The sequence below is a fragment of the Solanum lycopersicum genome, chromosome 1 (assembly GCF_036512215.1).
Source record: "Solanum lycopersicum chromosome 1, SLM_r2.1".
NCBI classification, from domain to species: Eukaryota; Viridiplantae; Streptophyta; class Magnoliopsida; order Solanales; family Solanaceae; genus Solanum; species Solanum lycopersicum.
In genome coordinates this window covers 2102175-2124086 of record NC_090800.1, presented here as the reverse complement: position 1 = coordinate 2124086, position 21912 = coordinate 2102175, and the positions used below count along the sequence as shown (strand labels likewise).

Here is a 21912-nt window from a genome sequence, read left to right as displayed (position 1 = left end):
TAATATATGATTAAACATATTTAATTTTTAATTATTCGAAACTTCTATATTTGATATTTGATATTTTTCTCCTTTTTATTATAAATATTCATAGTTTTATTCTTGATTATCAATTGTTTCATCATTTAATTATCATATTTATATTAAAATTATATTTTTATTTCAAATTTAACAATAATTTTTTCCCTGAAATAATTAATATATATTTTCTATATAAAAGGATCAAAAACATGATTTTAGTTAACTTAAATAGAAAAATAATTATTGATTATTAATTCAAAATTAATATCATTTATTAATATTTGAGTTGCTTCAAAGCTACCAAACAATATTTATTAATTCTTACAATTACAATATATGGTGGAATTATTTTTTACAATATATGAACTACCTCCACTAAGCCCACTTCAACTTTCTAATTTTAAATTTGGGTTTATTTTTCTTTGATTAAATTATTTTATTTATTATTTATCTAACTTATATCAAAACATTATATATATATGATATGAATTGTTGTTGGTTTTAAATAATATCATATATAATCTCTTAAACATAATATGAAAATTATGATGAATTAGGTACTTAGTTTTGTACTTTATATGTGCACTTTAATAAAAGGGAAAAAAAGCATTTGTTCAACAACATCACTAATTAGGTACTTTATCTAATTAATAAATACACAAGTAAAATACACATTATTATTATTATTTTGTTATTTGAAGTCTATATCGAATTAAAACATGCTAAATACTTATTATCAACTTCACAAGTATGGGGTCACAAAAGTTGTTGTTGCACATTTTTGCTAAATATAAAGAAGCATGAATTATACTTTTTTTTAAAATCTCTTATATTAAGTATTTACTAATTTATGCCTTTAACATAACTTTTTCCTCAAAATTATGAGTATAGATCTTAAATAGTATCACAATTACAAATACGTATCATCGTACGTTTGTGACATTGATATTTCTATCATTCTAAATCTAAATATATATGCCCTTTAGAAATACATAACATAATCTTATTCAATTGATACAGTACAATTTAAACCATAGGAGCATCAATATCTCAGAAATATAATGAAAATATTTACGTATCTCAAAAAGGTGACAAAAAATATCTGAATTCTATTTATAATAATTCAAAGATGTATTTATCATTTTTCCTTTTGCCCTTTTATATTCTAATATCATTTACATAATATTTACAATAATTTGAGAATATATTTAGGGTGTGATCGGTATGGAGGAAAATGTTTTCCATGGAAAATATTTTTTTGAAAAACAAGTAGATTTTAGACTTATTTTCTCATGTTTCTTTGGTTGGTGAGTAGAATATATTTTCATGAAATGATTTTTAATGTTTAAATTTATGAATAAAAAATATTTTTGAGAGATATCTTTTATTTTTACTAGAGTAAAAAATAATTTATGAAATTACGCTGATTAACTAAAAATTCATTACACCAACATTACATTTATTTAACACACATAAGAAAAGAAAAAAAAATTGAAATAAATTTCAAAATTAATTCACACTTATTTTATGAAAAATTCAATTCATGGAAAAATTCTCCATATTACATTTCATCAAACTCCCAAAATAACCAATATAGTAAATAATCTATTTTATATTTAACAAAAAAAAAAACTTATTTAGTGGCAAACTAATCCAATTTCCTTAATCACTTCCCTAATTATAAACTAATATTATGGTACATCTTCCTTGCCATATACCACAAATGCAGCAGATTCCTTCTCTTCTGCTCCAAAAAAAAAACCGTGTGCAATTAAACCGCCGGTAAACTAACAAAAACCGGCCGGTGACACCGGTCCAAACCGGCTCCGGTAAACTCCGACGATCACCGGATCATTCTTGCAGTGATGAAAACTGGGTATTTCTTCATTTCCATTATTACCCTTTCTGCATTGCTCACATTTAGCTTTCATCTTCACCGGAAACGTATCTTGTATCCTCGGAAATGGATTATTCCGATGCATCGGAATTGAGGATACACCCATGGAGTAATTGTAATCGTCTCTCTGAATCTTCAAACTCTGCAACTTATCGTTCAAATTTTCGAGTTCTAACGGTGAAATTTGATCGAAAAACGGTGACCCGAATTGATTCGGGTGGGTTCGTCGGAGGAGAATGGGATTACCCGGTGGCGGTGGCTTTACGGAGGAGAACGATTCATTCTCCGTAACGAATCCACCACCGGGTTTTATAATCTTACGATTACGTGATTTTCGCGACCGTTTTAGAACCACGAGAAAGAAACAGTCTATTTCACGAGCAATTAAACTGAAATTAGCTTTACCGGTGATGGGGATTCGTCGTCGATCTTCGAACTTTGAGGTTTTCCGATCACACAAGTAAATTGAAATCTGATTTGGTGAGATTCCGATTCTTTGGCTTAACATTAATTGAAATGCTTTGAATTCTAGTAAAGGGTATATGCGTATACTTCCGATGTTCATCTCTCTTTCTCCGTCGTAAAATACCACCGGAAACTCTGGTCCTGCACCGCCTTCCACCATTGCTCCGGCGAATACCACGTCAATTTCCAGTGAACCAAACAAGTGAGATATGCTAGGAAGCTGAATACACCCAAACTCCGGCAACTAACACGCAATCCCCGGCAAAACCAATAACTGAATCAGCTGAAAAAGGGAGTTTTTTCTCGAACTCCGGCAACTAACACACAATCCCTTCCAAACCCAATAACTGAATCAGCTGAAAAAGGGAGTTTTTTCTCGAACTCCGGCTACTAACGTGCAATCCCCGGCAAAACCAATAACTGAATCAGCTGAAAAAGGGTGTTTTTTTTTCTCGAACTCCGGCAACTAACACGCAATCCCCTGCAAACCCAATAACTGAATCAGATAAAAAAAGGGGTGCTTTTCCTCGAACTCCGGCAACCAATACGTCAATTCCCGGCGAACCCCACAAGTAAAAAAATGGAAAAACAGGGGATAAATGAGTTTTCTTCTCTCAAACTCCGGCAACTAATACGTCAACGCCCAGCTAACCCAACACATGAAATTACAAAAGGGGAAAAGGGAGTTCTTTTCTCAATCTCCGGCAACCAATACGTCAATTCCCGGCAAATCCAACAAGTAAAAAATAAAAAAAAAACAGGGGATAAGGGAGTTTTCTTCTCTCAAACTCCGGCAACAAATCCGTCAACACCCAACAAACCCAATACATGAAATTACACAAAAAGGGGAAAAGGGACTTCTTTTCTCAAACTCCGGCAACTAATACATCAATTTCCGGCATACCAAACACATGAAAAATGAAAAAAAATGGAAAAAAACAGAGCTCCGAAATAGTAATTGTTAAAGGGTTTATATATATGCAGAAACAGAGCCCAGAGGTGGGGTTTAAGGAAGGTTTGATTAGTAAATAAGATAAGGCGGTGGGGATAATTCTGGAATAAAGTATTGGTATTGAAGAAGACAGAGTAGCTTCCAGATGCTTTTGATGGCGGAAGAAAAGGGGGATTGGTTGGGGGTGGGGTAGGTAGGGGTAGGGGGTGGGGGTGGGTGGGGGGTGGGAATTGAGTGTAATGGTGGTTGCTTGGGGATCAAGTAAAATATAAAATTTGTTAACAAATTATCCCTTTTTATGTTCTTTTTCTAAAATGCTAGTTTTTGTCCTCACCTCGAAATCGAGTATCTGTAATGAGATCTGACTAATCTTAATTCGTACAAAAAAAGTCACTGTCGAAAGCTAAATCGCTTTCGAGGATAGTAAGATTTTACACTTAGAGTTTGAATTCAAATAGTATGGATAAAGACAGAGGAATCTTTTATTTAAGGTAGAATTAGAATCAACGATGATTTATACGAATCCCTTTTTAAGAGATATTGATTCCTGTTCTGTTATGATGTTCTACTATTAATCTTGAAGTCGCACTTTAAAAAGATAAAAACGTTTCTGATAAAAACATGATTGTCTGATCATATGTATGTGATTAAAAACAGAGAAATACTTATTAATCTATTGGAGGTAGATCTAAGATCGTAAGTTATTTATCTGAATTTTTCTTATTAAAAAAGTACACTATTTATTTTTTTTATATTGTTGATTTTTATCCTCGGGTTGAAATCAATTAATCGTTATTGTAATCGTATAATAAAATTTGATTTATTAAGAAAAAATTACGATTTAAAATATAAAACGAGTTCGATAAAAATAAGATTCCATACTTAGGTTTAAACTCAAGAATTATAATTAAAGATATAAAAATACATATTAGTTTATTATTAGATGTGAAGGCACAATTAATTTATTTGAATCTTTCTTTATCACAAAAATACACTCTATATGCAAGATTAGAAAATATTTATAAATAAATAGATATATGATATGTTGAAATTCTTTGATTTTTTGAATATATTTATTTTGTAATATTTAAATCTCCTAATTAATATAGATATGGTCAATTTATTGCTTCAATTTTGTTTGATTGCTAATTTTAATCCCATTAAAGTTTTGATAATATTTGTAGGAATACGTTTCTATTTATATTCTAATCTTGTGAAGAATAAATTATCACATATGATATGGTGTAACGTTATTAATTTAATAATAATGTTAATCATAGCTAATTACTTTTCAAATTCATCACTTAACTTAGTAATTTCGTTTAATGTAGAAATGGTTGTTAATCACACTATCAACAATCGCTTGAATTTTTTTTATATTATTTCGTCTTTTCGATTATTTAATTTGAAAATATATACTTAACTACGTAAAAAGATTGTTTATATTATATTTATAAAAGTAGTTACTTTATTAATATATTTAATTTTCTTTTTATTGAATTAAAATTCAATCAATAAATATTATATTTTTTAAAAAGACCTACTAATGTATAGTGTTTTCTTATGAAATTTGATATGTTACACCGATAAAATTGACACAATTGAGAAAATTTTAATAGTTTCATACGTGGTAGAATTTTCATGTTTAAAAGAACACAAAATACATAGTTCCTCCGTCTAACTACAGTTATCCACTAAAAAATAAGAGAGGATAGATAATATTAAACTTAGTTTATAATTTATTATTAATTATAGTCCTTTCCTTATTACATTTCTCAAAAGATAACATTTGATAAGAGAGGATACATAATATTAAACTTAGTTTATAATTTATTATTAATTATAGTCCTTTCCTTGTTACATTTCTCAAAAGATAACATTTATTACAGAAAAAATTACTGAAATACATGTTTTATGTTTCACTTATTATCAATATCTTCTTCTATTTCTAAAAATCTCTAAAATCTCTTATTTTTTTAGGGATAATACCCAAGTACCCCTCAACCTATGCCCGAAATCTCAGAGAGACACTTATACTATACTAAGGTCCTATCTCCCCTGAACTTATTTTATTAATAATTTTTTACCCCCTTTTAGCTTACGTGGCACTATCTTGTGGGCCCAACGATAGTTGACTTTTTCTTTCGAACTAGTGCCACGTAGGCTAAAAAGGGGTAGAAAATTACATTTAAAATAAGTTCAGGGGGGTAATAGGACCTTAGTATAGTATAAGTGTGTCTGAGATTTCAGGCATAGGTTGAGGGGGTACTTGGGTATTTTCCCATTTTTTTAATGTATTTGGGGTGACATATTAATGCATCTGAATCAGTATTTAGTGTATCTGAGATACATATTATGTATTCAATTTATTATATAATGTATTTGAACTAGTTTTTAATATATTTGAGCAACATATTATGTATCTGAGATACTCTGTAATGTATCCGAGCTACATATTAATGTATTTGGTTTGTGTTACTTTTTAAGAGATTAATATAATTACAAACTAAAGAGAGATATATTTTAATTTCATATTAATACTATGATTCCTAAAATTTATTCATTTTTATATTTAAAGAGTGATATAGTAAAATTACTCTTTTATTTATAATATTTTAAATAGTGCGTCAAGTCAATAATGAATAACTATTATTGAATAGAATAGTACTTTTAAATCTAAATAAAATATCAATTTCAAATTATAACTCAAAATTATATCTGAATAAATTATTTGAAATAAATAAATTTGATCAATTTATAAGTTTAGATAAACGTAACGTCACCTAAATGATGGTAGTGTACCAAAATAGAAGTTTCTAAACATGAAAATATTGTGTGTGCAACAAATTGTGAAGTACCATTGTTCAATTTGCATTGAAACTAACATACTTTTCTTCTTTGTCTTATGAGAGAAGTTATTCTTTTTTTTTTGTTTTAATTATCAGATATTCGATATTTATTGATTCGATTAATTTTAATTATATTCGATTTGTAATAATATGAATGAAACTCTTTTTTAATCTCATTCATGAAATAATACGGGACATGTTAATATTATTGTCAATTTTTCATATACAAAAAACTAAAGTATATATTATGATATGACATTTTTATATTTGACTTTTTTCATTTTTCAATTTCTTAGGTAGATGTGTGACACTTATAATGAAAGGTATATAAAAGTTTAATTTCACTAAAAAGTGTGCTAAACCGTAGTTAAAATCAGATAGATATTTCTATTTTAATATGTCTTAACCTTTGTAAGAATATATAATATTTACCAAGTAGGAGAAAACAAGCACAAAAAGTCGCTCACCGATCTATACACACACAAAAAAAACTTCGATTTGGATAGATATAAAATAATAGGAAAGAACAACGAGAAACATACCTACCTTGACGGGGTCAATGGGTGACCCCATAAGATTCATGGCCTAGGTTGGTAACTTTTATTGCACTTTAGAAGGGCACCAACTTAAAATCTGCCTAAGTGATCAAGTCTACGTCATAATTTTCTTGATTTTGTTTACATATGTTAAAATGGGGTGATAATATTTTTGTTTTTCCTCATCATTTCTCTATATTCCTTCCAATTATTTTTATGTTTTGAGGATTTATAACTTTGTCTAATATGAAAAGTTTTTCTCTATTTTTCTAACCTACCAACGCGCGATTGATTCATCTGAACCTCATTTACGAGAAAATTTATTGCATGTATAATGTTAGATTTTTTTTTTCATATGTATGATAGGCGATGAATTCTCTTGGCTTATTCATTTGTTTATTTCTTTCAAATTTTTTATCGTCCTTAGTAAAAATTTCAGATTCTGCAATTCAAGTATTTAAGAGTACTGAGTACAAAACAACCTAAAACAACATTAAGTGAGATCAAATTTTAAATTAATCAAACAACAAAGTATACAAAAGAAACATGATGATTTTCGATCGAACTTAAAGGAGCGATGAAATAGAAGAGAGAAAAAAAGAGTGTACAGAGTACCACATTGATAAAATACAAGTAAATACTAACTTTGTCCCAATATAAAATTGCAGCACAGATATGCTTAAGAACTCACACAGCCATGCAGTGAGCACAAAGCAAATTATTCTTTCGCCTTTTACTAAAGAATACCGTGTGTGCATTGCAAATAGTGGCATATGCCAATTTTTGGAGGGGTTCTCTTCTTTGAGCACCTCAACAATTCTAGTTTTAATGTTCTTTAAGAAAAATAATCGTAAGTAGTATGAAGTATATTCTGTCATACTTTTTTGAATGATTGTAAATAGTATGAGATATGTTCTGTCATACTTTTAGGACGTTGTTGTCTCTAATCTGTTTCTACTAAGTTACTTAGTTTGTAATTGTTTCTTTTGGTTTGGTCCACCTCATAGAATTAGACGAAGTGCACATAACCAAAGATGTATGTCACGAGACGGTTGTATGTACCTTAGTTTTAGTCAAAGTGCACATAACCAAAGACGTTACGAGATGGTTGTATGTACCTTAGTTTGTACTTGTTTTATTTTGGTTTGGTTCACCTTGTAGAATTAGTCGAAGTGCACGTAACCAAAAACATTACGAGACGGTTGTATGAGATGAGTGTTTGGTATGAAGGAAAAATGTTTTCCATGAAAAATATTTTCGTCCAGGAACACACCCAATAAGTTGAGCAACTTTTGCAGCAAAGCATAGATTTTTGTTAACATCAGTTTAACACCTTTAATTTCACTACCAACTAGACACTTTGACTTTGTTACTAAAGTGGATCATGTGATTACTCGCGCAAGTGAGATACGATGAGCTCGATCGAGAAGACAAATTTGTTGCTTTTATTAGCAAGAAATTTCGAACTTGAAACCTTCAATATGAAAGTCTCAAAGCCCAAACCACCGTGTCACCTAGAAGGTTATGATTTTACTCAATACTGAAATTCACAAGGGTTTTTTAATCATATTTTATTTTTCCCATGACTATGGTAAAGATTTACTTGTTGTCTATTTGGCTGGCAATTAAATGAAAAGAAAAAAAAAAGAGATGAAGTAACAAGATATCCCTCATCGGTTGACACAAGAAAAACAAGTAAAAAGATGGGTATAAAACAATAGGAAGGAACAACTAGAAACATACTTACCTGGATGGGGTCAATGGGTGATCAATAAGACCCATGGCCTAGATTTGTGACCTCCATTGCACTTTGGAGGGGTGCCTACCTAAGGTCGATCCAAGTGGTCGAGCCTACGTCATAATTTGTTGCAGCGGGGGCTTGCGTTCGTGCAGCCCCTACCAATTCTTAAAAAAAATTTTCCTTTTTTTTGTGTGTTGCATTGTTGATTTATATTTGTATCTTTGAGCTTTTATGTAATTGTTGAACAATGAAAACCAGTAAACATATGATTGTATCATTAATTATTTACATGATGAGAAATTTTCTCGAGCTACGGAACTAATGAGTCGAACAATATATATCACAGCATGTCAAGAGTATCTTCGAAGTGTTTTATAATTGTATCATTAATTATTTACATGAGAAATTTTCTCGAGCTACGGAACTAATGAGTCGAACAATATCACAACATGTCAAGAATATCTTCGATGTGTTTTAGCTAAAGAATACAGTGCGCACGTTGTAATCAATGGTATACGCCAATTTTTGGAGGGATTCTCTTCTTTAGAGGACCCAAACAATACTAGTTTTAATGTTTTCCTTTGTACCAAAAACACCCTATAAGTTTAGAAACTTTTGTAGTTAAGTTTAATTTTCCCATGCAAGAGTATGATAAAGATTTGTTTGATATTAAATGAAACAAAAAATAATGTGTAAAATATTCCTTTTCTTTTAATGCAAAGGTAATTAATCTATGTGAACATTGTCAAGTCGTTTTGTATTGTGTGAAATAGGAGAGTAACTTCCATATTAGTGGTTAATATTTATCTCAAGTGTCAATGTTTTTACTCTGTGAGAAAATATTCAGAAGACTTAAAATTACTTTTGTATGATAACAAATTTGTTACTTATAGAGTAAGGGTAATGAAAACGTTGATTATACATTAGTTTCTTATATTCTTTTAATGGATGAAAACGTAAATAATTTTCCTATTTAAGGATATCATTCGGGAGCTAAACACATAGGAAAAAAAAACAAATGTCCTTTCTTTCATTTACTATCTCCTTCACCAATTTCTTTATTGGCTTAAATAATCATTCTCCCTATTGTGGATTCCCGGGCAATTGTTTTTGTGCAACTCCAAACTTTCAACCATGAGTACACGTGTTTGAGAGTAACTGTGGAAACTTGGGGAGCGACCGCCTACAACGATTTACACCGGAGTTGGGCCGAAATCACTTTCACGGTAGTGGCTTGTCATGACACAGTGTTTATGTTAAGTTATTCACTACTTTATAATATTAGTCCAATATCAACATTGTAGTATGTTTCCCAACAAATATATCCCTCATCGGTTGACACAAAGGAAACCAAGCATTAAGATGGTTATAAAAAAAGAAAAAGAAAAAGAAGGAACATTAAGAAACATACATACTTGGACGGGGTCAATGGGTGATCAATAAGACCCATGGCCTAGGTTTGTGACCTTCGTTGCACTTTGAAGGGGTGCATACCTAAGGTCGGCCCAAGTGGTCGGGACTGCTTTTTCTTTTTCTTTGCCTTATGAGAGAAGTTATTCTCTATTTTATTTTAATCATCGGGTATTTAATATCTATTGACTCAATTAATTTAAATTATGTTCGATATAACGATATGAATGAAATTGAGTGATCATCTTGAATGATTCCATGTACCCCATGCTATTTACATGTATACGAATGACAACTTTGAGAATTATCAAGAAATGAATAATTAAATAGTCGAAAAGTGACTTATGATATTTAGGATCTTTTGAAAATAACTTCTTTAAATTGTGCTCTTACAAAATAGACGTAATCTCTTGGCTTATTCATTTGTTTATTTCTTTCAAATTTTGATTGTCCTTAACAAAATTTCAGACTATAATTCAAGTATTCAAGAGTACTAAGTACAAAACATCCTAACGCGACATTTCATCAATTAACTTGTGACCATATATTTCTCCTGAATCACCAAGAAACTGAAGTGAAAACAAATCTTAAATTAATCGAACAATAAAAGTATAGAAGAAACATGATGATTTTCGATCAAAGAGCGATGAAATAGAAGAGAGAAAAAAAGAGTGTAGAGAGTACCACATTGATAAAATACAAGTAAAAACTAACTTTATCCCAATATAAAAGTGCAGCACAGATTGGCTTATCAACTTACGCAGCCACGCAATGAGCACAAAGCGAACTATTCTTTCGCCTTTTACTAAAGAATACCGTGTGCGCGTTGCAAATAGTGGCATACGCCAATTTTTGGAGGGGTTTTCTTTATTGAAAGCCCCAACAATACAAGTTTAACTTTTCTTTAGGAAAAAATTACAATATACTTTTGAATTATCGTAAATAGTATAAGATACATTCTGTCATACTTTTAGGATATTGATGCTCTGCTTCTACTAAGGTACTTAGTTTGTATGTTTCTTTTGGTTTGGTCCACATAGTAGAATTAGTCAAGCACATAACCAAAGACATTAAGATTAAGAGACGGTTGTATGAGATGAGTGGTCGGTACGATGGAAAAATGTTTTTCATGAAAAATATTTTTGTCTAGGAACACATCCGATAAGTTGAGCAACTTTTGCAGCAAAGTATAGATTTTGGTTAACATCAGTTTAACACCTTTAATCTCAGTACGAACTAGACACTTAGACTTTGTCAGTAAAATCGGATCATGTGATTTACTCAATACTTGTGTTTTTCTAATGACACCCCCACAGATAAGAGAGGTAATCCGCAGTAGGGAAAGTTAGGTACAACGAGAGCTCGATCCAGAAAACAAATCTCTTGCTTTTGTTGACAAGAGATTTCGAACTTGGACCATCCCAAAAGTTATAATTTACTCAATACTGAAATTCACAAGGGCTTTTTAATGTTTATTTTAATTTGTCTTGTTTGCAATTAAATGGAAAAAAAAAGAGAAAAAAAGAGATGAAGTAACAATATATCCCTCATCGGTTGAGACAAGAAAAACAAGTATAAAGATGGGTATAAAAGAATAGGAAGGAGCAACTAGAAACATACTTACCTGGATGGGGTCGATGGGCGATCAGTAAGACCCATGGCCTAGGCTTGTGACCTCCATTGCACTTTGGAGGGGTGCCTACCTAAGGTCGATCCAAGTGGTCGAGCCTACGTCATAATTTGTTGCAGTGGGGTCTTGCGTTCGCGCAGCCCCTACCAATTCTTAAGCAATTTTTTCTTGTTCATGTTGGCTCATGAAAACCAGTAACATATAAGATTTTAATTAACATGGACAAAAACAATGAGGAGAAATTTTCCCAGCTAATGAATCTAACGAACAATATTACAACATGTTAAGAGTATTTTCGGATTGTTTTAGCCCAATGATTTAAGGAGTGATATAAAAACCTTTGCTTTAAAGATACAACATTCCATACGCAACTCGATGAAAAAAAGGTGACGAGTTCAGTGTATCAACATTTTTGGAGAGTCTAAAAAAACATAGATTATACCATAGAAGAAGCAATTTAAACAAACACAACTGTTATCTTTTTTTCGAATCGATCAGTTGAAAAACACCATTTGCAATGTTTGATTGAACACGTTGAAGGAAAAAAACAAACAAAGAGAAAGAGTGAGTTGAGTACCACATTGATAAACAAGGAGTAAACACATACTTTGTCTGAGTATAAAATTGCACCACAGATTAGCCCTAAGAACTCACGCAGCCACGCAGCGAGCACAAAGCGAACTATTCTTTCGCCTTTTACTAAAGAATACCGTGTGTGCGTTGCAAATAGTGGCATACGCCAATTTTTGGAGGGGTTCTCTTATTTAGGAGTTACCCAACAATACTAGTTTTAATGTTTTTCCAAGAGTATGATAAAGATTTGTTTGATATTTAAATGAAGCAAAAAAAAAAGAAGATGAAAGGCAATATCGTGGATAATAATCGTAAGGATAAGTTACATCTTTTATGCTCTCTGTAATTAATCTATGTGAACATTGCTAAGTCGTTAGTGTATGTGAAATAGGAGAGTAGCTTCCATATTAGTGGTTCATATTTATCTGAGTTTTCTTACTTCGTAAGAAAATATTCAGAAGACTTAAAGTTATTTTAGTAGATTATACGTTAGTTTCTTACATTCTTTTAATGGATGAAAATGTAAATAATTTTCCTATTTAAGGATATCATTTGGGAGCTAAACACATAGAAGAAAAAAACAAATGTCCTTTTCTTTCATTTACTATCTCCTTCACCTTTTTTTTATTGGCTTAACTAATCATTCTCCCTATTAGTATATAATGTATCCGGACTAGTTTTTAATGTATTTGAGCTACATATTATGTATCTGATTTATGTTATAATGCGTGCGAATACTCTGTAATGTATCCGAGCTACATATTAGTGTATTCAGTTTGTGTTACTTTTTAAGAGATTAATATAATTACAAACTAAAGAGAGAGATATTTTAATTTCATATTAAAACTATTTAATTCCTAAAATTTATTCATTTTTATATTCAAAGAGTGATATTGTAAAATTACACTTTTATTTATAATATTTTGAAGAGTGCGTCAAGTCAATAATGAATAACTATTATTGAATAGAAGTAGTACTTCTAAATCTAAATAAAATATCAATTTCAAACTATAACGATTTCAAATTATAACTCAAAATTATATCTGAATAAATTATTTGAAATAAATAAATTTGATCAATTTATAAGTTTAGATAAACGTAACGTCACCTAAATGATGGTAGTGTACCAAAATAGAAGTTTCTAAACATGAAAATATTGTGTGTGCAACAAATTGTGAAGTACCATTGTTCAATTTGCATTGAAACTAACATACTTTTCTTCTTTGTCTTATGAGAGAAGTTATTCTTTTTTTTTTGTTTTAATTATCAGATATTCGATATTTATTGATTCGATTAATTTTAATTATATTCGATTTGTAATAATATGAATGAAACTCTTTTTTAATCTCATTCATGAAATAATACGGGACATGTTAATATTATTGTCAATTTTCCGTCTACAAAAAACTAAAGTATATATTATGATATGACATTTTTATATTTGACTTTTTTCATTTTTCAATTTCTTAGGTAGATGTGTGACACTTATAGTGAAAGGTATATAAAAATTTAATTTCACTAAAAAGTGTGCTAAACCTTAGTTAAAATCAGATAGATATTTCTATTTTAATATGTCTCTAACCTTTGTAAGAATATGTTATATTTACCAAATAGGAGAAAACAAGCACAAAAAGTCGCTCACCGATCTATACACACACAAAAAAAACTTCGATTTGGATAGATATAAAATAATAGGAAGGAACAACAAGAAACATACCTACCTTGACGGGATCAATGGGTGACCCCATAAAATTCATGGCCTAAGTTGGTAACTTTCATTGCACTTTAGAATGGCACCAACTTAAAATCTGCCTAAGTGATCGAGTCTACGTCATAATTTTCTTGATTTTGTTTACATATATTAAAATGGGGTGATAATATTTTTTTTTCCTCATCATTTCTCTATCTTCCTTCCAATTATTTTTATGTTTTGAGGATTTATAACTTTGTCTAATATGAGAAGTTTTTCTCTATTTTTCTAACCTACCAATGCACGATTGATTCATCTGAACCTCATTTACAAGAAAATTATATTGCATGTATAACGTTAATTTTTTTTCATATGTATGATAGTCGATGAATTCTCTTGGCTTATTCATTTGTTTATTTCTTTCAAATTTTTTATTGTCCTTAGTAAAAATTTCAGATTCTGCAATTCAAGTATTTAAGAGTACTGAGTACAAAACAACCTAAAACAACATTAAGTGAGATCAAACTTTAAATTAATCAAACAACAAAGTATACAAAAGAAACATGATGATTTTCGATCGAATTTAAAGGAGCGATGAAATAGAAGAGAGAAAAAAGTGTAGAGAGTACCACATTGATAAAATACAAGTAAATACAAACTTTGTCCCAATATAAAAATGCAGCACATATTGGCTAAATAGCTCACGCAGCCACGCAGTGAGCACAAAGCGAACTATTCTTTCGCCTTTTACTAAAGAATACCGTGTGCGCGTTGCAAATAGTGGCATACGCCAATTTTTGGAGGGGTTCTCTTCATTGAAAGCCCCAACAATACTAGTTTTAAATTTTTTTGTATGTCTTATAATATAATTTATAGTATTATGTATGAGCAAAATTTGAGTTACAATACAAAAAATTCAAATTTAAATTGCTTTTACTAAGGTACGTAGTTTGTATTTGTTTCTTTTGGTTTGGTGAACATTGTAGTATTTGTTTCTTTTGGTTTGGTGAACATTGTAGAAGTAGTCGAAGTGTGTATAGGCCACAAAGAAGATGAAAAAGAGAAAATAACATTATGAAAATGTTCGTACATTCAGTAAGAGAAAATAACATTATGAAAATGTTCGTACATTCAGTATGAAATGTTTTTCATGAAAAATATTTTCGGTCAAGAACACATAAGTTAAAGCAACTTTTGTAGTAAAGCATAGATTTTTGTTAACATCAGTTTCTACACTAGCACCTTTAATCTCAGTACAACTACATACTTGACTGTCTTTTACTCGATACTTTTCTTTTAATGACAAGGAAAATTCGTAGCCGGTACTTTGGGTACGTAACAGATAAACCCCCATACCTTGCTTCTATGCAATTTCTCATAAATCACACAAGAGATGTAACCCATACTAGGCCATTCCAGCGCCACGAGCTCGACCCACAAGGCAAACCTCTACTATCGCCGGCAAGGGGAAGGATTTTGAACTTGAAACCTCCAACATAAAAGTCTCAAGCCCAAACTACTAGGCCACCCCGAAAGGTATGATTTACTCAATACTAAAATTCACTAGGGCTTTCTTAATCTTATTTTAAGTTTCCCATGGGTATGGTAAATAATTATTTGCTAATAAAATGAAAAAAAAAAAGAAAGAGATGAAGGGCAATATATCCCTCATCGATTGACACAAAGAAAACAAGTATAAATATGTGTATAAAAGAATAGGAAGGAACAATATGAAACATACTTACCTGGACGGGGTCAATGGGCGATCAATAAGACCCATGACCTAGGTTTGTGACCTCCATTGCACTTAGGAGGGGTGCCTACCTAAGGTCGATCCAAGTGGTCGAGCCTACGTCATAATTTGTTGCAGCGGGGGCTTGCGTTCGCGCAGCCCCTACCAATATTTAAAGCAAATCTTTTTGTGTGTGTTTTCGCATTGTTGATTTATATTTTGTATCTTTGAGCTTTTATGTTATTGTATCATTAATTATTTACATGATGAGAAATTTTCTCGAGCTACGGAACTAATGAGTCGAACAATATCACAACATGTCAAGAATATCTTCGAAGTGTTTTAGCTAAAGAATACAGTGCGCGCGCGTTGCAATCAATGGTATACGTCAATCTTTGGAGGGATTCTCTTCTCTAGAGGACCCCAACAATACTAGTTTTAATGTTTTCCTTTGTACCAAAAACACCCTATAAGTTTAAAAACTTTTGTAGTTAAGTTTAATTTTCCCATGCAAGAGTATGATAAAGATTTGTTTGATATATAAATGAAACAAAATATAATAAGAAGATGAATGACAATATTGTGGAAAATATTCCTTTTCTTTTTAATGCAAAGGTAATTAATCTATGTGAACATTGTCAAGTCGTTTTGTATATGTGAAATAGGAGAGTAACTTCCACATTACTGGTTAATATTTATCTCAAGTGTCAATTTCTTTACTCTGTAAGAAAAATATTCAGAGGACTTGAAATTATTTTTGTATGATAACAAATTTGTTACTTATAGAGTAAGGGTAATGAAAAACGTTGATTATACATTAGTTTCTTATATTCTTTTAATGGATGAAAACGTAAATACTTATAGAGTAAGGGTATGATAGGCGATGAATTCTCTTGGCTTATTCATTTGTTGATTTCTTTCAAATTTTGATTGTCCTTAACAAAAATTCAGACTATAATTCAAGTATTCAAGAGTACTAAGTACAAAACATCCTAACGCGACGTTTCATCAGTTAACTTGTGACCATATATTTCTCCTGAATCACCAAGAAAATGAAGTGAAAACAAATCTTAAATTAATCGAACAATAAAAGTATAGAAGAAACATGATGATTTTCGATCAAAGAGCGATGAAAAAGAAGAGAGAAAAAAAGAGTGTAGAGAGTACCACATTGATAAAATACAAGTAAAAACTAACTTTATCCCAATATAAAATTGCAGCACAGATTGGCTTAACAACTTACGCAGCCACGCAATGAGCACAAAGCGAACTATTCTTTCGCCTTTTACTAAAGAATACCGTGTGCGCGTTGCAAATAGTGGCATACGCCAATTTTTGGAGGGGTTTTCTTCATTGAAAGCCCCAACAATACAAGTTTAACTTTTCTTTAGGAAAAAATTATAATATACTTTTGAATTGTCGTAAATAGTATAAGATACATTCTGTCATACTTTTAGGATATTGATGCTCTGCTTCTACTAAGGTACTTAGTTTGTACTTGTTTCTTTTGGTTTGGTCCACATAGTAGAATTAGTCAAGCACATAACCAAAGACATTAAGATTAAGAGACGGTTGTATGAGATGAGTGGTCGGTACGATGGAAAAATGTTTTTCATGAAAAATATTTTCGTCTAGGAACACATCCGATAAGTTGAGCAACTTTTGCAGCAAAGTATAGATTTTGGTTAACATCAGTTTAACACCTTTAATCTCAGTACGAACTAGACACTTAGACTTTGTCAGTAAAATCGGATCATGTGATTTACTCAATACTTGTGTTTTTCTAATGACACCCCCACAGATAGGAGAGGTAATCCGCAGTAGGGAAAGTTAGGTACAACGAGAGCTCGATCCAGAAAACAAATCTCTTGCTTTTGTTGACAAGAGATTTCGAACTTGGACCATCCCAAAAGTTATAATTTACTCAATACTGAAATTCACAAGGGCTTTTTAATGTTTATTTTAATTTGTCTTGTTTGCAATTAAATGGAAAAAAAAAAGAGAAAAAAAGAGATGAAGTAACAATATATCCCTCATCGGTTGACACAAGAAAAACAAGTATAAAGATGGGTATAAAAGAATAGGAAGGAACAACTAGAAACATACTTACCTGGACGGGGTCAATGGGCGATCAATAAGACCCATGGCCTAGGTTTGTGACCTCCATTGCACTTTGGAGGGGTGCCTACCTAAGGTCGATCCAAGCGGTCGAGCCTACGTCATAATTTGTTGCAGCGGGGGCTTGCGTTCGCGCAGCCCCTACCAAATCTTAAGCAAAATTTTCTTGTTCTTTGTTGGCTCGTCTTTTAAACTTTAAACTTTAAGCAATTTAACATGGACAAAAACAATGAGGAGAAATTTTCCCAGCTAATGAATCTAACGAACAATATCACAAACATGTTAAGAGTATTTTCGGATTGGTTTAACCCAATGATTTAAGGAGCTAATGAATCTAACGAACAATATCACAAACATGTTAAGAGTATTTTCGGATTGGTTTAACCCAATGATTTAAGGAGTGATGTAAAAACCTTTGCTCTAAAGATACAAAGTTCCATACGCAACTCGATGAAAAAAAAGGTGACTTTTACGTTTGAAGGATCCAACACGAGTCCAGTCTAAAAAAACATAGATTATACCATTGAAGAAGCAATTTAAACAAACACAACTGTTATCTTTTTTTCGAATCGATCAGTTGAAAAACACCATTTGCAATGTTTGATTGAACACGTTGAAGGAAAAAAACAAACAAAGAGAAAGAGTGAGTTGAGTACCACATTGATAAACAAGGAGTAAACACATACTTTGTCTGAGTATAAAATTGCACCACAGATTAGCCCTAAGAACTCACGCAGCCACGCAGTGAGCACAAAGCGAACTATTCTTTCGCCTTTTACTAAAGAATACCGTGTGCGCGTTGCAAATAGTGGCATACGCCAATTTTTGGAGGGGTTCTCTTATTTAGGAGTTACCCCAACAATACTAGTTTTAATGTTTTTCCAAGAGTATTATGATAAAGATTTGTTTGATATTTAAAAGAAGCAAAAAAAAAAAAAGAAGATGAAAGGCAATATTGTGGATAATAATCGTAAGGATATTACATCTTTTATGCTCTCTGTAATTAATCTATGTGAACATTGCTAAGTCGTTAGTGTATGTGAAATAGGAGAGTAGCTTCCATATTAGTGGTTCATATTTATCTGAGTTTTCTTAACTTCGTAAGAAAATATTCAGAAGACTTGAAGTTATTTTGGTAGATTATACGTTAGTTTATTACATTCTTTTAATGGATGAAAATGTAAATAATTTTCCTATTTAAGGATATCATTTGGGAGCTAAACACATAGGGAAAAAAAAACAAATGTCCTTTCTTTCATTTACTATCTCCTTCACCAATTTCTTTATTGGCTTAAATAATTATTCTCCCTATTGTGGATACCCGGGCAATTGTTTTTGTGCAACTCCAAACTTTCAACCATAAATACACGTGTTTGAGAGTAACTGTAGAACCTTGGGGAGCGACCGGCTACAACGATTTACACTGGAGTTGGGGCGAAATCACTTTCACGGTAGTGGCTTGTCATGACATAGTGTTTGTGTTAAGTTATTCACTACTTTATAATTTTAGTCCAATATCAACATTGTAGTATTTTTCCCAACAAATATATCCCTCATCGGTTGACACAAAGGAAAACGAGTATTAAGATGGTTATAAAAAAATAGGAAGGAACATTAAGAAACATACATACCTAGACGTGGTCAATGGGTGATCAATAAGACCCATGACCTAGATTTGTGACCTTCATTGCACTTTGAAGGGGTGCTTATCTAAGGTCGGCCAAAGTGGTCGAGCCTACGTCACAATTTGTTGCAATGGGGGCATGCGTTTGCGTGTCCCTACCCAATTCTTAAGCAAAAATTTTCTTGTTTCAGATTTTGTTCGTCTCTCGGGTTGGGGGACTGCGCGAATGCAGGTGGGGAACTGGTAAGATTGTCCATCTCCAGTCTTATCATTCACTTCTTGTTAGTTATTGTTATCTTTTGTATTCAGATTACCTAATCAGAAATAATAAAAGACGAAAGGAAAAAACAAATAACTAATTCGAGTCCACAGAACCAACTGTGTGTCCTTAAGAAATTTAATCTCCCCAAGTACCTGAAATTGCAAATTTATTCCTCCTGAGATAAAACGGATTAACTATTAAAGAATTAGGGTACCTCAAACTTTGATAATTTCAACGAACTCAAAATGACAGCAACAAATCACACACATAGACACGATCGATCAATTTTATTTTGTAAGAAATGTATGCAACAGTAGGGAATAATTCAATGTTGAAAAATGATAGAAAACCTCTCTATTTATAGCCAACAAAGGGTAAAAGTCACAAGTTTTTTTTTTTTAAAAAACAACCTTTCAGAAAGGTCACAACCTTTTGGAAAATGCACAACCTTTCATAAAGGTTACAACTCTTTGGCAAAGTCACAACCTTCATGAGAGTCACAACCCTTCAGTTCATGTCCACACCTTTAAAACCCAACAGGTATGGTGGGGAACTTCACGTTTAAAGTTCAGATATTCAACGACTCTCTACGATTTTAAAAAGTAACTCAAGCATTCAATCTTGCATGCCTCGTATACTTTTGCACTCAATAGCCACTACGCTACGAGTCATTATTGGTATTAGTTCTAACATGATGATTATTAAACTTTGACCTTTTATGTGTTAGGTGAACCAACTTTGCCAAATTTGTTAGAGATGTGAAGCTAACGAGTCTATGAATAGAGCATCGAAATCGTGTGGCTTTTGATCCATAGCTAACAATATCACAACATGTTAACAATATCTTCAGATTATTTTAGCCTAACAACATACTGATACTTTCGTCACATTGACAGACACCCCAATGATTCAAAGATGTTTTTCATGAAAAATATTTTCCTCGTGTTAGAATTTAGAAGAAATTATAATTTTAATTTCTCCCAGTAAAGATTTGTTTGCTATTAAATGAAAAAAAATTGATAACAAAAAGATGAAGGGCTATATATCCCTCATCGGTGACACAAAGGAAAACAAATATTAAGATGGGATAAAATAATAGGAAGGAACAACAAGAGATATACTTACCTGGACAGGGTCGATGGGTGATCAATAAGACCCACAACCTAGGTTTGTGACCTTCATTGCACTTTGGAGGAGTGCCTACCTAAGGTCGATACAAGTGGTTGAGCCCATGTCATAATTTGTTGTAGTGGGGGTTTGCGTTCGCGCAGCCCCTACCCCATTCTTAAGCAAATTTTTAATTTGTTGTAGTGGGGGTTTGCGTTCGCGCAGCCCCTACCCCATTCTTAAGCAAATTTTTTCTTTTGTATATACAGAATTCGTAAATTACATATCTCTCTTAAGTTCTATGTTTTACGGATGAACAACTTTATTACCATTTTTCATTCATATAATTTGTTGAGTAATTTCAACATCCTGCCTAATGCAAGGCCCACGAGGGGTTGGGTGGCACGAGGTGGAGTCATGATCGAATATAATGCTTGCTTGTTAGACTTGGTTAAGAAATAAAGATGCGCCTTTCCTATCAGGTATAGCTTTTGACATGATGATAAGCGCTTGATCTTAACATAATCTGCTAAGTGAAGGAGTTTGAGAAATCCTTTCTTTTAGTTGTCAGGGCGTTCATGAGTGATATCGAAATCAATTTCATTTCGATATAATGCTGGCTCCTTCGGATGGGCACGTCAAAAAAGATCCAAACTAGACGGAAGCTCTAAGATCTTCGACACATGCGTGATGCATGACGTCTAGCTACTCAAACATGTACTAGCATACAAAAGAGTACGACCAACATAGATTATAAGGCCACAGTATATAATCTATAGGTCCTTCACTATACACTTTTTGAAAAACACAACCTGCATTCCAGTTCAACTATTCAAGATGCTCAGTTCGCGACACCTTATCCATCATCTTCTAAAAATATATCTCCTTATAATAAAAAAGAAACCAAATCGACATCATATCTTAAATTAGATGATCGAAAAAGTATAAAACAAGACAACTTAAGTAGTTTCTATTTGAAAAACATGTTAGATTTTCAATCATAAAGTTACTTAAAAATAAGCATAGAGCAATATTGAAAAGGAGTGAGTGAGGTGAGTACCACATTGATAAAAAAGGTGTAAATACAAACTTTGTCCCAATAACAAAATGCACCACAGATTAGCCCTAAGAACTCACGCAGCCACGCAGTGAGCACAAAGCGAACTATTCTTTCGCCTTTTACTAAAGAATACCGTGTGCACGCTGCAATCAGTGGCATACGCTAATTTTTGGAGGGATTCTCTTCTTTAGAGGACCCCAACAATACTACTATCAAATTTTTTTTGTTACTTGTCTTATAATTTA

At 31.8% G+C, this 21912-nt stretch overlaps 1 protein-coding gene, 1 long non-coding RNA gene and 14 other non-coding genes across 16 annotated transcripts; 14 read left to right on the top strand and 2 right to left on the bottom strand.

Annotated features, from left to right (window-relative positions):
* Positions 1-1541: 1541 nt before the first annotated feature.
* LOC101262645 (uncharacterized) lies at positions 1542-3473 on the bottom strand. Its single transcript, XM_004228541.5, has one exon. The coding sequence runs from the start codon at positions 2541-2543 to the stop codon at positions 1809-1811; it is 735 nt and encodes a 244-aa protein (XP_004228589.2). The 5' UTR covers positions 2544-3473; the 3' UTR covers positions 1542-1808.
* A 3939-nt stretch (positions 3474-7412) lies between these two features.
* LOC138347647 (uncharacterized) lies at positions 7413-13039 on the bottom strand. Its single transcript, XR_011220266.1, has 2 exons — positions 12079-13039; positions 7413-11653 (listed from the first exon to the last, which is right to left on the bottom strand). It is a non-coding gene; the product is annotated as an uncharacterized lncRNA (long non-coding RNA).
* On the top strand, positions 7414-7530 carry LOC112940781 (U5 spliceosomal RNA). Its single transcript, XR_003245046.2, has one exon. It is a non-coding gene; the product is annotated as a U5 spliceosomal RNA (small nuclear RNA).
* LOC112940850 (U1 spliceosomal RNA) lies at positions 8460-8620 on the top strand. The gene has a single exon (XR_003245090.1). It is a non-coding gene; the product is annotated as a U1 spliceosomal RNA (small nuclear RNA).
* Positions 9869-10029, top strand: LOC112940854 (U1 spliceosomal RNA). The gene has a single exon (XR_003245094.2). It is a non-coding gene; the product is annotated as a U1 spliceosomal RNA (small nuclear RNA).
* On the top strand, positions 10634-10750 carry LOC112940776 (U5 spliceosomal RNA). The gene has a single exon (XR_003245041.2). It is a non-coding gene; the product is annotated as a U5 spliceosomal RNA (small nuclear RNA).
* On the top strand, positions 11488-11648 carry LOC138341134 (U1 spliceosomal RNA). Its single transcript, XR_011213940.1, has one exon. It is a non-coding gene; the product is annotated as a U1 spliceosomal RNA (small nuclear RNA).
* Positions 12158-12274, top strand: LOC138341142 (U5 spliceosomal RNA). The gene has a single exon (XR_011213945.1). It is a non-coding gene; the product is annotated as a U5 spliceosomal RNA (small nuclear RNA).
* Positions 13040-14471: 1432 nt separating the features above from the next.
* Positions 14472-14588, top strand: LOC112940779 (U5 spliceosomal RNA). Its single transcript, XR_003245044.2, has one exon. It is a non-coding gene; the product is annotated as a U5 spliceosomal RNA (small nuclear RNA).
* A 913-nt stretch (positions 14589-15501) lies between these two features.
* On the top strand, positions 15502-15662 carry LOC112940847 (U1 spliceosomal RNA). Its single transcript, XR_003245087.2, has one exon. It is a non-coding gene; the product is annotated as a U1 spliceosomal RNA (small nuclear RNA).
* Positions 15663-16741: 1079 nt separating this feature from the next.
* LOC112940775 (U5 spliceosomal RNA) lies at positions 16742-16858 on the top strand. Its single transcript, XR_003245040.2, has one exon. It is a non-coding gene; the product is annotated as a U5 spliceosomal RNA (small nuclear RNA).
* Positions 16859-17598: 740 nt separating this feature from the next.
* Positions 17599-17759, top strand: LOC138341133 (U1 spliceosomal RNA). The gene has a single exon (XR_011213939.1). It is a non-coding gene; the product is annotated as a U1 spliceosomal RNA (small nuclear RNA).
* A 590-nt stretch (positions 17760-18349) lies between these two features.
* On the top strand, positions 18350-18466 carry LOC138341139 (U5 spliceosomal RNA). The gene has a single exon (XR_011213943.1). It is a non-coding gene; the product is annotated as a U5 spliceosomal RNA (small nuclear RNA).
* A 771-nt stretch (positions 18467-19237) lies between these two features.
* On the top strand, positions 19238-19397 carry LOC112940852 (U1 spliceosomal RNA). Its single transcript, XR_003245092.2, has one exon. It is a non-coding gene; the product is annotated as a U1 spliceosomal RNA (small nuclear RNA).
* A 1220-nt stretch (positions 19398-20617) lies between these two features.
* Positions 20618-20778, top strand: LOC112940853 (U1 spliceosomal RNA). The gene has a single exon (XR_003245093.2). It is a non-coding gene; the product is annotated as a U1 spliceosomal RNA (small nuclear RNA).
* A 968-nt stretch (positions 20779-21746) lies between these two features.
* On the top strand, positions 21747-21863 carry LOC112940774 (U5 spliceosomal RNA). Its single transcript, XR_003245039.1, has one exon. It is a non-coding gene; the product is annotated as a U5 spliceosomal RNA (small nuclear RNA).
* Positions 21864-21912: the final 49 nt, after the last annotated feature.